We start from the raw sequence: 14658 nt of genomic DNA, 5'->3' as shown, positions 1-14658 counted from the left end.
AACTGAATAAACCCTTTCCTGCACTAGTTTCCCTGTGGGTCCCTGTCACCGGGGCCACAGAGCTGTCCCCATCCCCCTCATGCACTGCCTCATCTCTCCCCCTTATTTCCCCCCATGCTCTCCCTCTTTGTGGGGCTCCGTGCCCCCCGGTGTACTGGGGGATGCCCAGCCCCAGCCCAGCCTGGCTCTGTGCTCCCACCACCATCTCCCCGCTCGACCCAGGAGGACACAGAGCAGGAGACAGAGGATGAAGTGCGGGGTTTATTGAGGAAGGTCTCCATGCAGGGGGGCCCCAGCAGGAACGGCGGGGCCAGGGCCACCCTGCACACACACCGCTGTGGCCAAGCCAAAAGGAGTCCCACAGGGCAGGGTCCTTCCTCCGGGACCCTGTGAGAGAAACACCATCTCGGTTCAGCGCTGCACCCAGGCAGGGGCTCTTCTTCCCAGGGTGCTGGATGTCACAGGGACCCTCCAATTCCCGCCATCTGACCCTGGCCCATGAACCCCCACCCCTTGCAGCTGGGCCCAGGTGCTCCTCGGGGGCTGAGAATCGGGGTGCTGGTGGCAGAAGCATGCAGGATGTGTGGGCAGGGGAGGGTTCAGCAGCAGGAGAGGAAGGGTCCTGGTGGATCTACTTCCTGCATGGGAGCAGGTCATGGGGCAGAGCAGGCAGGGGGCTGCTGGCAGCCAGGTGTGGGGCAGGCTCTGCCAGGACTGGGCAGGGAGCCTGGCTCACCTATGCCACAGCTCAGCCTCCACTATGCTGGGCCATGCACTAGCCCAGGGCACACAGCACAAGGGCAGGGGCCTGGCCAGTGCTGTACTTCCCTGCCCTGGGCACGGGGCTTAGGGTTGGGGACCTTTCTGAGTCTGGCTGAGCGTGACACCAAGTCAGGCAGGGAGCAGAAACCAGTGCCCAGTGTGGCGGGCAGTGCAGGAGGATGCTGCTGCCAGAAGGGTGAGGGCGTCTGGCCAGGGCTGGGGAGCAGCAACGGGCAGCGCGGGGGGCAGGGCCGGGGCGAATGCATGGCACCATCATGCAGATGAAGCAGCACCAGGGCTCTGCCAGGCTCCCTGGGCAGTGGGCACACGGCGGCTGAGCCCACCCTGCAGCACCAAGAGCGGGACGCCCCAGGGAGGGGGTGCAGCAAGGGATAAGCCTGTATCCCCCCCCTTTAGAGCTGCCTGGGGCTTTGCTCCCCCATGCATGGCACGCAGGGTGCTGCCCGCGGCAGGGCAAGCTCCTTCGCTTGGGGCAGGGGCAGCAGCGCAGAGTGCCCCGGGGGGCTGCGGCAGCCCCTTGGCACTGGTTTGGCTCAGTGGGAAGCACATGGGACACCCCAGCACCAGCCCCTGCCCGCAGTGGGTCTGAGCAGCGGCAGAGCCACTGCGGGGGGCACAGAACAGAGGTGGGGTGGGCAGCCCCTCTGGGCAGCCCCCGGCCTCCCCCTCCCACCCTCCCTGGGCTCAGAAGCGGGTGCTCTGGTAGTGCAGCCTGCGGAGCTCGGAAAGGCCACTGTCCCGGCAGTACGAGTCCCTGCAGGGACTCCCGGCCAGTCACCGACCCCCCGCCCCGCCGCCCCCGCCGCCGCTGCTGCTGCTGGAGCTGCCGCTGCTGGAGCTGCCGCTGCTGCACCGGTCCTCATAGATGGAGATCTCGATCTGGGCTCTGCTAAGGATCATCGGTGGGATGTGCCAGCCACAAATCCAATTGCCCAGCACCCGCTCGCAGTGTCCCCCCACCCCTCACCCTTGTCATCCCCCCAACACCCCACTGCCCAGAGGATACGACCCTCATGCCACGCTCCAAGGGGTCGGTGAGCAGCAGCCCCCGGGGCGCATAGATCTTCTCATTCTGCTCCTGGATGTACTTGGAGATCTTCTTCAGTACCTGCCAGCACACAGAGCAACACTCAGGGCCTGCCAGCTCTCATGTCCCCCCCTGCCAGCCCTGATGCCATCTCTGGCCTCCAGCCCCCATGGTCCCTGTGCCATCCCTGTGCCCGCCCCCAGGCCTGCAGCTATGCCTGTCCCCGAGCCCTCCCCTGGGGCTCAGCACCTTCTCGTAGTGCGTCTCCATGCAGAGGAAGATGAAATAGGCGGTGGCGCAGGCCAGACACCCCTCCAGGTACGAGCTGCCCCCAATCTTCTCTGCCTCGGCGTAGAAGCCATTAAGGGTTTTCACAGTTTCCTCAAAGAGCTGCCGCTCGATCTAGAGCAGAAACTGGGATGAAGAGGAGTCTGTGCAGAGGCTGACCCCCTGCACTGCCCTGTCCTCCTCCCTGTGGGGTCTTGGGGACCATTAACCCTCTCTCCCTTCCCAGCTTGATGCCTCAGCTCCCCGGCCCCTGCCCACTGCCCATCCATGCCAAGACCTGCTGAGCCTGCAGCCCTGCGCCAGAGCCTCCTGGTCCCCAGGAGCACCCCAGCCCTTGCACACTGGGCGAGGTGGCTGTGGTGGCGTGCACCCAGCAGCATCAGCTGGCCCAGGGCCATACAATACCCTATAGGGGCACCACGATTTCAGACCCCTCTCCCCCCTGACCCCCCACAGGGCACCAACATAGGGCATCCCCCATCCCTGTTGGCCTGCCAGGCTTCCTACCCGGCTCTCCAGCTCGGCGGGGAACTTTGTCTGGAACTGGCATGTGGTCCCTTCACTGTAATCCCGCTGCACGAAGACCTTGGTGGCCAGGGATGCACTACGCCGCAGCTCCTGCAGGCTGTGCACCTGGGGAGCAGGGAAGTGAGATGGGGGGCTGCACTCGGGGGGCAATGGGCATCCCTGCTGGTAACTGGGGATGCCGGGAGCAATACCATTCCCCCAGCACCAAGGCATGGGGGCTGCAGGCTCACACGCCCCGAGGCAGGGAGCCCCCAGCATGGGCTGTGTCATGCCAAGAGCAGAGCTTGGTGCAGGAGGTGCAAGGCCAGGGGTGAAGGGAGGATGGCAGCAAGGGGAGGATGTCACAGCAGCCTCCCGCTCGGAGCGTGGGCGAGTGTGTGAGTGTGTGTTCTCCCTGCCTCAGGTGCCTGGCCCGTGCAGCATGCTCCGGTGTGTGTCCCTGGTGAGCCACAGCCCGGGGAGGGGACCGCCCTCTGTCCTCAGCAGCGCCCCAGCACGCAGTCACCCCAGCAGCTCCCAGGCAGGAGGAGGGAAGCAAGCGGAGCAGGGGGCTGCCGGCAGCGGGGCCACCGGCAGCAGGTCTGCAGCAGCAGCGCAGCGGCTGGGCAGCCTGCAGTGGGGCGGCTGCACAAAAGGGATCAGCGGCAGCGGCAGGCACTCAGCCCAGCCCCGGCACCCCCCAGGGTACGAGGGTCCACACCAGCCCCCTGGGGTCTGGGCCATGGGGCAGCTTCAGGGGCCGGAGAGGAGGATGGGAGGATGCAGGGGCCAGGCTGTGCCAAGGGCGGGTGTCAGACCCCTCCCTGTGCTTCCCCTTGGGTGACATGGGGCCACCCCAGCTGTGTGCTCCACAGACCCTCTGCCCCTGTCCCGGGTCCCACCCGCGGCACCCGGCAGAGGGATCCCCAGCCCCACAGGCACCCCTCCTCCCGGGGCACCCCACCCCAGAACCACACTGCGCCCTCCGACAAGGACACCCCCTTTACCCCCCCCAGCAGTCCACGCACACCGTCCTTTCTGTGCGCACACAAACCACGCACCCCTCCCAGCCCGACACCGACAACCCCCCCCCCAGTGCACCCCACGGCGGGGCCCAGCCCCACGCTGCCCCCCCACCCCCCCGCACCTCCCGCGGACCCCATTCCCCCCCTCTCCCAACCGCCCGGTGGCGGCGGGAGCGGAGGGCAGGGCCGGGGGGGAGCTCCGGGAGGTGCCCGCTGCCGGGGTGGCCCCCGCCGTGCCGCCGCGCACCCACCTCCGTGGCCATGGCGCGGCGTGGCCCCGGGCCGGGCCGGGCTGGGCTGTGCCGGGGCGCGGCGGGGGCCGGGGGTCGCGGGGGGGGGACACACACCGGCGCTGTCACCGGGGCCGTGCCGGGCGGCGCGGGGACACCGGCGCTGTCCGCGGTGCTGCCGTTCCGAGCGGCGGGGGCGGGCCCGGCCGCCCCGTGTGCGCAGCCGCCCGGCCCCGCCGCGGACCGCCCCGAGGCGGCGGGGATGGGCGTCCGCCACTACCGGCACGGAGCCCCTAGGGACGGCGGTACCAGGGCGGGGGAGCTGCTGCTCTAGGTCCTGGGGGTCCGGCCAGCACCGCCGCTACCGGGGCCCCGGTTGCTGAGGGGATGCGGCTGTAGGTCCCCGGGCGGGGGCGGGCGGAACTGACTACCGAGGGGGTGCAGTTGGAGGTAGCCGGGGCGGTGGCCCCGTGGGGATCTGGGGGGCCATCCCGGCCGTGGGGCCGGCAGCCTGCCATGCCAAGGGGCCTTGTCTGAAGGTGTTTGTTTGCGAAGGATTCGCAGCTGGCTGGAGCGGGTGCTGCGGTCCTAGACATCAAAGAGGAGAGCTAACGAATTCCCTGTTATCTCTGCCCATTGACAGCTCAATTAGAGGCAGAGAAATGCCAAACCGGGGGGGGGAGCGACAGAGGCTCTCCCAGGAGGCGAAGGAGGGGGTGCTCGCAGCTGGGGCCGGGATGAGGCGGGAGGGATGCTGTGGCTGGGCACAGGGCCCTCCTCAGGCAGGAGAGCAGCCAGCCCTTCCCTCAACACCTGGGAGATGCTGAAGGCAGCGCGGGGCCCTGCCAGCATCTCTGCTCAGGCTGCTAACACAGCACGGCTGGCTGCCAGCGGCACAGGGCTCTGACGAAACAGGGGCAGCTCCGGCTGACTCCTACTCCCTGCCCTGAGCATCAGCCCACGGCGGTGTGAGGAGAGGCAGAGCTCTGGAGGGGTGGGAGGCAGCCCCGGCGTGCTGGAGTGTGGCAGGGTTTGTGACAAAGGGACATGTGCAGGCAGGGACCTGGGGTGGAGGGCTCATCTCCCCCCCCAAACACAAAACTACAGATCCCATAGCTTTTTGGGGAATTTTGGGGAAAACCTGCTGCTCCTGGGGTCCAGAGTATCCCTGCCAGAGCAATGGGGTACACCCAGTGTTACAGAGCCAAAGCCTCCGGGAGGTGTGGGGGGGTGCTCTCCCATGTACACACACACACATGCACACAGAAGCAGGCGTTTGGGCAGGCACACATCTGCCTGCGCCCCTGTGCATGCACACGCATGCACTCACACGCCCAAACGTGTCCCCAGATGCCCCCAAGACCAAGCCCTGCATCCTGGCTCCTTCCCGCGCTGCTGTCAACGCCACGTCAGGGCTCGCCTGCCCGCGCCCTGCCAGTTGCCATGGCAATGCTGCACCCGCCAGGAGATGAAGTTTGCTCTCCTACGCCGTGGCGAGGGGCCGAGAGCAGCTGGGGCGGGCCCAGCTGTCCCTGCCACCCCAGGTTCTGCCCACCTGCCTGCACCCTGCAGTGCTGCCCCAGGGATGTCCCTTCTCTGGTTGCACCAACCCAGCCCAGGCACTGGACCCTTGGTCCTGGGCTCCAGCTGCCTCACAAGGCAGAGACTTGCTGTCTGCAGGACCAGGGCACATGTCAAGGAGTGTCCTTTGGTGGGACAACTTCACCCCATCATGGGGAGCCACCTTCTGCCAACCATACTACCCAGGAGGAAGCCTTGCACAGTGGCAGGCAAGACAGGGACAACCTGCACCCCACAGTGACCCCCCATCCCCACACAGACCCTGGCCTTCGCCATGGTGCCCGCAGCACCCACATGTCCAGAGCCCACCCAGGGCCATGCCATGCCATGGCTCCCAGCAGAGCGGGAGGAGGGCTGGCGTAGCTGATGGGATCCCAGGCAGTAGGAGCAGGGGCAACGGGGGCTCAGGGCAGTCCCAAAGCACTGCATGGCCCCGCTTGCGGCCCCCCTGGCCCCTGGCACCGCGCAGGGGGCTGGCAGGGTGCCCGCAGCAACAGGGCTCTGGCCCTTCTGCTCCATCTGCCTCAGCCCTGAGGGGCTATTTTTAGGCTGCCTGGCAGCGGGGGCGGCCACCGCACATACGGCTGCTGCCAGCGCTGCCTTTATTCCCCTGCCTGGGTCCTCCCCTGCACCTGGAGTGAGGGGGCTCTGACCTGTCCCACAGACAGACCCCAGAGACCTTGCCCCCCGGCTCTGCCTGATCACCCAGAGCCCCTGCCCCTGGCCCCACAGGGCAGGCGTGTGGTGCACTTGGGACCCCTGCAGCCAGCCCCACGCAGCCAGCGTGCCTGTGCCCATCACAGTGCGGCAGCCATGCCCCACAACGTCCCTGGTACAGCCCCTGTGCTTGGCTCCCAGGCCAGGACTGGGGGGTGTCCCCAGCGCGTCCCCTCATCCACGCACCCCGACTGTCCCTGCAGTCCTGGCACAGTGGCTGGGGGCCGTGGGGGATGGATGGAGCCCTGTGACTAGCCGGGGATCAGTTCTTGGGGCCCGATCCTGCACCCACTGTGTGCCAGGCCCCCTCCCCACCCGTCAGGGCTGTCAGCAGCTTCGGCTCCACTTCAAAAGGGCCACGGCAGGGCAAGGCCCTGGCAGCTGCTTCACACAGTGCTGGGGGGGCTTTCATTAACGGCGGGGGGGAGCATGAGCTCACTGCCCCAGCGAGGACAACGGTGACATTTGGGAGGCGTGCAGAGACAGTGGGACAGGATGATTAGCTGATAACCTTTCCTGGGAGATGCCAGGTGTGTGCACCAGAATTGGGGGGGGGGCATGTCCCCCACACTTGAAGCCACTGGAAAACAGCTCCAAGTGCCCCAGCCTGTCCCTTCATGCAGGACACAGAGAATGCCGCAAAACAGGGTACCACCAGCCCTACAGTCTGGACACCCCGAGGATGGGCACCCCTCCAGGGCGCCCACAGCACCACCATACCCAACTGCGTCCTTCCTGACGGGTGATGCCAGGACCCTGTTGCACTGGGAGCCCCCAAAGATGGTGGGGGCAGTGCCCAGTGCACCTCGCAGGAGCGCACAGCCCGGGGAGGGACACACAGCATCACATCCCTCTGCAAACAGGCAAGCAGAGGGCGATGCAGTTTCGGAGCAAGGTGCCAAGGTCCAGCTTTGGCAAATGTGCTGGCTGGGAGCTGTGTGAGGATTGCCCCCGCGCCGGGGACAGAGCAGACGTGGGTGGCTTTTCCCAGCTCTCCAGCGGGGCAGGGGGCCAGAACTACTGCAGCGAGCGTCCCCATGTCCCCATGCACAGTGCCATGCAAGGGGGCTCTTGCCCAGAGGCGACCCCACGCAGGATGTGCCCCTTCCTTGCCCCGCAGAGCGGGGGCTAGTGGGGGAGCAGCAGTGAACAGGGGGTCTGTGTGCAGGCTGGCGGGAGCCGGGCAGGGCCAGGAGCTGCCGGGGGGGCTGGGAGGGCGCCAGGGCAGCCTCGGCCCCGCAGCTGGGCTGGGAGCGCTGCCAGCCACATTCCTGGGGCTGCCGGGCGAGCAGGAGTGTGTGTGGGCGCAGGGCAAGTGCACGGCCACCGCTGCCTCTGCCCTCTGCCCGCCCTGATGGTCCCATGTCCAGCTCAGCCCCACGGTGCCCCCAGCTGTACCCCAACCTCCCTCGGCCACCCCCAGGCAGGGCCACCCCTGTGGAGCCGTGCTGCCAGCCCCGCATTGCCCCCATGCCGGGGTGCTCTCTCCTGGGAGCTGCCAGACACCTTGGGATGCATGTCCCTTCATGGCCAGCCCCGGTATGCCATCACCTCCTGAGGGTCCCTGCTCCATGGCGAGTGCAACCCATGCCCAGCACTGGTGCAGCCCGAGATCCAGGAGTCCCAGGAGCCTGGGATGGTGCTGGACAGGGAGGATGGGAGGATGGGGAGGAGAGGAGGATTGGAGGCAGCCCACCCTGCCCCAGGGGATGCATCTCTGCCCACAGAAGCACAGTCGGCAGCACCCAAAGCTGCAGTGAGAGGCGGAACGGGGACACGATGGGAGGGGACAGGAAGAGGTGACCAGGACCCTGCTCAGCATCTCATTTCCCAGGAGTCTCCTGCTCCCCTGGCTCAGATCTGCTCTGTGTTACAGCCAGGCGCAGGTCCCTGGGGAGGGCCCGGAGTGGTGAAGGTGCACCCCCAGGGGATGTCCTCTTACCATGCCACCCTGGCTGGCCGTCCCCGAGGTCCCCACGGTGGAGGGGGCAGCCCCCATGGCCCCGCTTCCGATGTTGCTGCCGTGACGGATGACACAGGCGGTGGCACAGCCGGCTCCCCAGAGTGACAGCCACAAGTGTCAGTTCCCCAGCCGGCTGCGCAGGCACAGGACAGGGACACGGGCACCGGAGCAGCCTGCGCAGACAGGACACAGGGGAGGGTGCCAGCTCCAGCTGCCCTGGGGCCATCCCCTTCCCCGGGGTGCAGCCCAGATCTACCTCCCCTGGCTGCGTCTCCCCCCAGCCCTGTGACAGCCTGGGTGGGGAAGGGTTAAGGAAGAAATGGGGGTGCAGCAGGGACCCCCGCAGAGCAGAGGCGAGGTGTCAGCACAGGGACAAGGCTGCCAGGACACCTGGCAGGGTGGGAGCAGGGGCCAGCCACCCTTCTCCTGGGGCCAGCCCTGCTCCCCCCAGCATGGCCACACTGCCAGGAGGTGACTCAGAGGCTCTAATGAAGGCATCGTGACAGATGGGGGGGCCAGGCCAGCTGGCAGGGAGCCCCTCACTCCCCACACTGCCCCCCGGCCCCCTTGCTTTTATCTGGTGGGGTGCCAGCCGGTGCAGGGTGCTCGGCACCTCCAGCACCTTCCTTGGGAGGGACTGTGGGTGCTGGACCCGGCTTGGGGGACAGGACAGGTGGGGAGAGCAACTGGTCCATGGCCAAGAGCAGGGCAGCACCAGTGCTGGCGGTGCCACAGGGACAGCCCCAGGACACTGCACACCCGCAGGGCAAGGTGTGCTCGGCATCCCGCACACTGGCAGCTCCGTCCGTACATGCAGCCTCCCTCTGCCTCCACCTCCCTGCTCTGGCTCCCAGGTCTCACCGGCCCCAGCCCAGCTCCCATGGCAATTAGCCGAGCTCCCCGGCCGCCCTGCCCTGGCCCATCCATCATGGATTAGTTATTTTCTACCAGCATTTATCTCCAGGCAATCTCAGTCCTCCTGTGACAGCCTGATGCCTCTGGCACCCTCCCTCCTGCTACCGGGCAGCCCCGATAAAGCACCACTCTATCTTATCGTGCTCCCTGGCCGTTACACATTAATGGTGCCATCTCCGGAGCTTGGCCACAGCGGGATGAGCTCAGGCCACCATTGGTCCAGCAGCGAGTATCCCTGGGCGATGCGATGCCAGGCGCTGTGCCCAGCATGGAGGGCATGGGGAGGGCAGGCAGGCTGCAGGCAAGAGCAGGACATGCAGGTGAAGTTTCCAGCATGGCCCAAAAGCAGATGGATCCCACTGGGGCTGGGGGGACAGTCCCCACTCCCAGCCCTGTGCAAAGGGCAACTGCTATCACCTGCCTGCACCAGGCTGTTTGCTCTGTCGCCCATTAACAGAGCCGCCTTATCCGGTGAGCAGGGGCCAGAGGCAGCCCAGAGCCCGCTGGCCGGGCAGGGGCATCGATCGCGGGAAGGGGAGGGGGTGCCCCAGATAACCCTCACAGACAAACGGGTTTCTAATGGGGTCTTGAGCCTTGCACCCCTCAGCCCAGCCTGTCTCCAAGGGGATGGGGGAATGTGGCCCCAGCGCTGCCCTCCCTCACCATGCTCGGGCTCCAGCTCTGCCTGTGTCCAAGGCACCAGCAGAGCCGGGGTGCAAGCCCTTTGCTGGGAGGTGTAACCCCAGCTCTGCCTGTGCCCAGCAGACCATGGGCTGCCCCGGGCTCTCCACGAGGAATAAGGACCCCATGCCCATGATATCACCTTGGTATCGATGCCACACATGGTACCTGGCATGAGCTTGTGCCCCTGCTGCCCCCCAGTGCTGCAGTATGAAGCCGCTGGGGTGTCCTGCTCCTCCATCCCCCCAAGCACCCCCAAACCCATACCCCATGGGGCACAGGAGACCATGGCGGGGGGGGGACACATAGGATAGGAACCAGAGGCTCCTGCCCCATGCCAGGGTGTGCCTTTGGGGTGCCAGGTGGGATGGGGACAGAGGGGCTGGTGGATAACAGGGGCACCTTGTGTCTACAACACTGCCGCCCCAGGCGAGCCAGCCCGTCCAGGGGGCATTGCCCCAGCGACACACAGAGCCGGGGGGAGCTTGTGGGGGAGCTGCCTGCAGGTGACACCCAGCCGGCCACCGCAGGGGGGAAAGTCTGGGGCAGCGGGGCGGGAGGGCAAGCGGCAGCCGGGTGGCCGGGGGGGGGCCAGCCGCGGGTCGGGGGGCGAGGGCGGGGGCGCCGTCAGCCGGAGCACATTGGCTGCCGGCGAGGCCTCCCCGGGCTCCTTAGAAAGGGCTGCGGGCGTGGGAGGCGCCAAGGGCAGGAGGCAGCGCGCCCGACCGCGCTCCCGTCCCGTCCCGTCCCGTCCCGCTCGGCAGGCACGGCCGGCGGCGGCGGCAGGAGGGCGGCGGCGATGCGGCGGGCGGGCGGCCCCCCGGGGGTCCGGGGCTCGGCGCTGCTGGCCCTGGCGCTGGCGCTGGCGGGGTCCCCCGGCGGCGGGCAGCACTACGACTACTACGGCTGGCAGCCCGAGAGCCTGCCCCACGGGCGCTTCTACGGGCGGGAGCCGCAGTGCCTCGACATCCCGCCCGACATGCAGCTCTGTCGCGACGTGGGCTACAAGCGCATGCGGCTGCCCAACCTGCTGGAGCATGAGACCATGGCCGAGGCCAAGCAGCAGGCCAGCAGCTGGGTGCCCCTGCTCGCCAAGCAGTGCCACACCGACACCCAGCTCTTCCTCTGCTCCCTCTTCGCCCCCGTCTGCCTCGACCGGCCCGTCTACCCCTGCCGCTCCCTCTGCGAGGTGGTGCGTGACTCCTGCGCCCCCGTCATGGAGTCCTACGGCTTCCCCTGGCCCGAGATGCTGCACTGTGGCAAGTTTCCCTCTGACCACGAGCTCTGCATTGCCGTCCAGTTCGGGAACAGTAAGGTCACCCCACCGCCAGGTAAGCAGGAGGGGCACTGCAGTGGGATGGGGATGCATGCAGGGCACCTGCCAGCAGTATGTCCCCATGTTGCTGGGGAGCCCCATGCAGGGTCCTCCTGCGGAGCATCTGCACCTCCACCTTTGCACCCCTCAAAGCAGTGCCTGGGGTGCTGGCACTGGCCAAGGACCCTCTGTCTGCCGCAGGGCACAAGTGGGCATAGTACCAGCAGCATCAGCTGCTTTGGCTGGGCATCCCTTGCTGTCCAGGGAGCCAGGCACCCTGGTCCCAGTGGAGCTGGGCACCCAGCTGCCTGCACAGGGCTGCCCCAGGGCAGGGGAGAGCGGAGCAGCCACGGGAGCAGCACTGGGGGTGAACACGGGATGAGGTGGGAGCTGCTGGGGGACCCATGGCAGAGCTGTGTCCCTCTCCTCTCGCTGTGTCCCATCCCAGCAGCAAAGAGCATCCTGCATCCGTGGGTATGGGCCCCATGCTGCTGTCACAGGGTGGCTGTCCCTTTAGGCAGGGGAGGGGACATCACCCAAAGGCAGCCAAGGTCAGGAACAGGGCTGTGACACCCTTCAGGCGGGGGCCACCCTCACTGCTGCTGCTGCTGTGCCCCAAAGCACTGGCAGCTGGACAGGGGGTGTCCCCATATGCCATCCCTACGGGGGGGGCAGGGGGGTGCTGGGACATCAGCCAGTGAGGGGCTCTGTGCCCCCAGCATCACCCCGGCACAGCTGCCCAGGGAGCAGGGGGGCTGCCAGGGCTCTCCCAGCATATCCCCACAGAGTTGGCCCAGGTGACAGGCATCAGCGAGCTGTGACAGTGGCTGGTCTCTCACCACAGTGTCCAAGATCTGCACCCAGTGCGAGATGGAGCACAAGGCGGATGGCATGATGGAGCAGATGTGCTCCAGTGACTTTGGTGAGTGCTGGTGTCCCCTTCCCAGTCCCCCCTGGACAAGGGGCTGCCCTCCCCCAGCTCTGACAGCCCAGGCAAGGGTCGGCCAGAGGGCATGTCTTTCCAGGGACATCCCATGGGAGACCCCGCGAGCCATCTCCTTGGACCCTGGGTGCATGGGATGGGTGCACCACACAAGAAGACATCAGTGGGGGGATAGGCAGAATGGGATATTTGGGAGGGTCAGTGTGGACCTCTGCTGAAACCCCCCACCAACAGGCCCTTCCCCTCCCTACACAGTAAATTCCCCAGCACCCTTTCTTCTGGGTCCCACCCCAGGGACAGGCTGCACCCTGTCCTGCACAGGTGCCTAGCCCAGACCCCCCCCCAGCAGCACCCCAGAGCAGTTTTATACACACACACCCCCAACTGTGCCCCATGGCTGCCCCACACAGTGGTGAAGATGCGCATCAAGGAGATGACAGAGGAGAACGGGGAGCGGCGGCTGGTGGCTGCCCAGAAGAAGAAGGTGCTGAAGCTGGGCCCGCTCAAGCGCAAGGACACCAAGAAGATGGTGCTGCACATGAGGAACGCGGGCACCTGCCCCTGCCCCCAGCTCGACAGCCTCAGCGGCAGCTTCCTGGTGATGGGCCGCAAGGTGGGCGGCCGCCTGCTCCTCCTCGCAGTCTACCCCTGGCAGAAGCACAACAAGGAGATGAAGTTCGCCGTCAAGTTCATGTTCTCCTACCCCTGCCCCCTCTACCACCCCCTGCTCTATGGGGCTGGGCAGCACTAGGGCTCTGCCCACCCTGCCCTGGGACTCCTGCACTGGCCTGATGCTGCACCCCAACACCCTGGCTGCATCCCTGGTTGCACCCCAGGACCCCAGCTCTGCTCCCCTCAGCCCCTTGACTGCCCCAGGACCCTGCTCTGCACCCCCAGGATTCCCAGCTGCATTCGTGGGAGCCTTGATCCACAGTCAGGACCCCTGCCTTGGCCTGGGACCCCTGTTACCCTCTCAGGATCCCTGCCCACACCCAGGAGCTTAGTCTGCACCCAGGACCCTTGCTCTGCATGCTTATGAGCCCTGGTCTGCACCAGAGACACTTGGCTACCCTCAAGCCCTCTGCCCAGCACCCCAGGGACCCTTGCATGCACTTAGAATTCCTGCTTGACTTTCTTGGGACCCCTTGGCTGCACCTGAGACCCCTGCCCAGCTCCCTGATGACATGCCCCAGACCCTTAGCTCCCTCAAATCCCTACTCCAGCCCACCAAAGCATCCCATGCCCTCACCCCAGCCCTGGATTATCCCACTTTCACAGGGATCCACCCCAGACGAAGCAGGTCTCTCCTGCCCCACTGTCTTCACAGACGGGTCCCCGCAAGACCAAGTGCCCAGAGCAGCCTGGCCCCTGCCTGGGCACCCCCACCCTTCCCATCCCAAATGCCCTGCTGCATCCCTTACACACACACCCCCGCCACCAGGACTCAGCCCAGGCACCCCTTTCCCATCCACACCGCAGTAAATTATGTTGTCTCAGAGAAGTTTGTGTCTGGCTCCATGTGGTTCATGGCCAACCACCCCTTGGGGCTCCATCAGGGACCTCAGGAAGGATGGGAGGGGGCACCCAGTCCTGCCCGCTGAGTGGGGTGACCAAAGGGAGCAGGGTCACCGTGCGCTCCGGCTCTAGCCCTGCTCCAGGCGCCATGTCTGAGGAGCAGGGCAGCCTGGCCAAGCCGAGGGATGAGATTCCCCATGGTCACAGGCATTGCTGGAGCCTTGGGCATCCCTGCCACTTCAGGGAGCCTGGGAGGGGGGTGAGATCAGGAGAATGGGGGAAATAGGGGAGCCCCACAGCTGGGTCTGAGGGTGTTTGACAGGGAGGTTTCTCCCTCTGTCATCCCTGGGGACAGATCTGCAGGCTGGGAGTTGGCAGCGCACATGGGGAGCCTGGTGTTGAGCATAGCAGAGAGCAGATCCTGGCCCAGGATCCCTGCCTCCATCCCTGGACACCCCACCGCCACACCACCTGAAAGCCCTGTCTACATCTCCCAACCAGCCCTGCCCCGCTGCCAGACCTCCCACCCCACAACCTCCTCTCCAAAGGTTCCCCAGGGACACCCACCTGCACCAGCCAGGACCACCCCCATCCCCCCACCCCCGGCAAGCAGCACCGGGACAGCCCTCAGCCTGGCCCCCCCTGATGGCAGCAGGGTGCTGCCTCTCAGCTCAGCTCCTCCAGCCCCGGGGCTGCCTCTGCCCCAGCAGCCCCCAACTCCCAGCAGACGATGGGGGCAGCCCACCCACCCCAGTCCCACTCCAGCCCTGTTTACCCAGCACATTCTTGCATCCGCCCGTCCCGCTGAGTGAGGAAGGCACGAAGGCGGCCGCTGGGATATTTACCCAGCGCCTGGCTGCCCGACATTGCGGCTTCTCACCGGAGCTGGCCCCGCCGCAGGGGAGCCTCCGGAGACAAGAGGGGAATTGAGGCTGCAGGATGCCTGCGCCCACCCTCCTCCCAGCTGACGAGGCCACCAGGCACCTGCCCTGTGCCAGGGTGATCCCCCCTCCCTCTGCCCTCCTTGGGCACTGCCTCAGCCCCACTGGTCACTCCCCAGAGCCCCAAAGGGGCATCCCGCTCCAGCCAGGGAGACGTGCCCCTGCCCCACAGCCAGCCACGGACAGGGCACCGCCAGTCCCTGCCACAACCTCACACGGGGCAGGCG

At 66.8% G+C, this 14658-nt stretch overlaps 2 protein-coding genes across 2 annotated transcripts; one reads left to right on the top strand and one right to left on the bottom strand.

Annotated features, from left to right (window-relative positions):
- Positions 1-243: 243 nt before the first annotated feature.
- Positions 244-4141, bottom strand: GOLGA7B (golgin A7 family member B). Its single transcript, XM_063339489.1, has 5 exons — positions 3882-4141; positions 2606-2731; positions 2060-2212; positions 1790-1891; positions 244-1662 (listed from the first exon to the last, which is right to left on the bottom strand). The coding sequence occupies exons 1-5, from the start codon at positions 3891-3893 to the stop codon at positions 1558-1560; spliced, it is 498 nt and encodes a 165-aa protein (XP_063195559.1). The 5' UTR covers positions 3894-4141; the 3' UTR covers positions 244-1557.
- Positions 4142-10372: 6231 nt separating this feature from the next.
- SFRP5 (secreted frizzled related protein 5) lies at positions 10373-13462 on the top strand. The gene is made up of 3 exons (XM_063339488.1): positions 10373-11048; positions 11877-11954; positions 12386-13462. Exons 1-3 carry the CDS (start codon positions 10517-10519, stop codon positions 12724-12726), a joined length of 951 nt encoding a protein of 316 aa, XP_063195558.1. The 5' UTR covers positions 10373-10516; the 3' UTR covers positions 12727-13462.
- The last annotated feature ends 1196 nt before the right edge of the window (positions 13463-14658 follow it).

This window comes from Chroicocephalus ridibundus, chromosome 6 (assembly GCF_963924245.1).
Source record: "Chroicocephalus ridibundus chromosome 6, bChrRid1.1, whole genome shotgun sequence".
Classification (NCBI taxonomy): domain Eukaryota; kingdom Metazoa; phylum Chordata; class Aves; order Charadriiformes; family Laridae; genus Chroicocephalus; species Chroicocephalus ridibundus.
The sequence above is the reverse complement of the archived record's forward strand: the minus strand, read 5'-3'. Positions and strand labels throughout refer to the sequence as shown.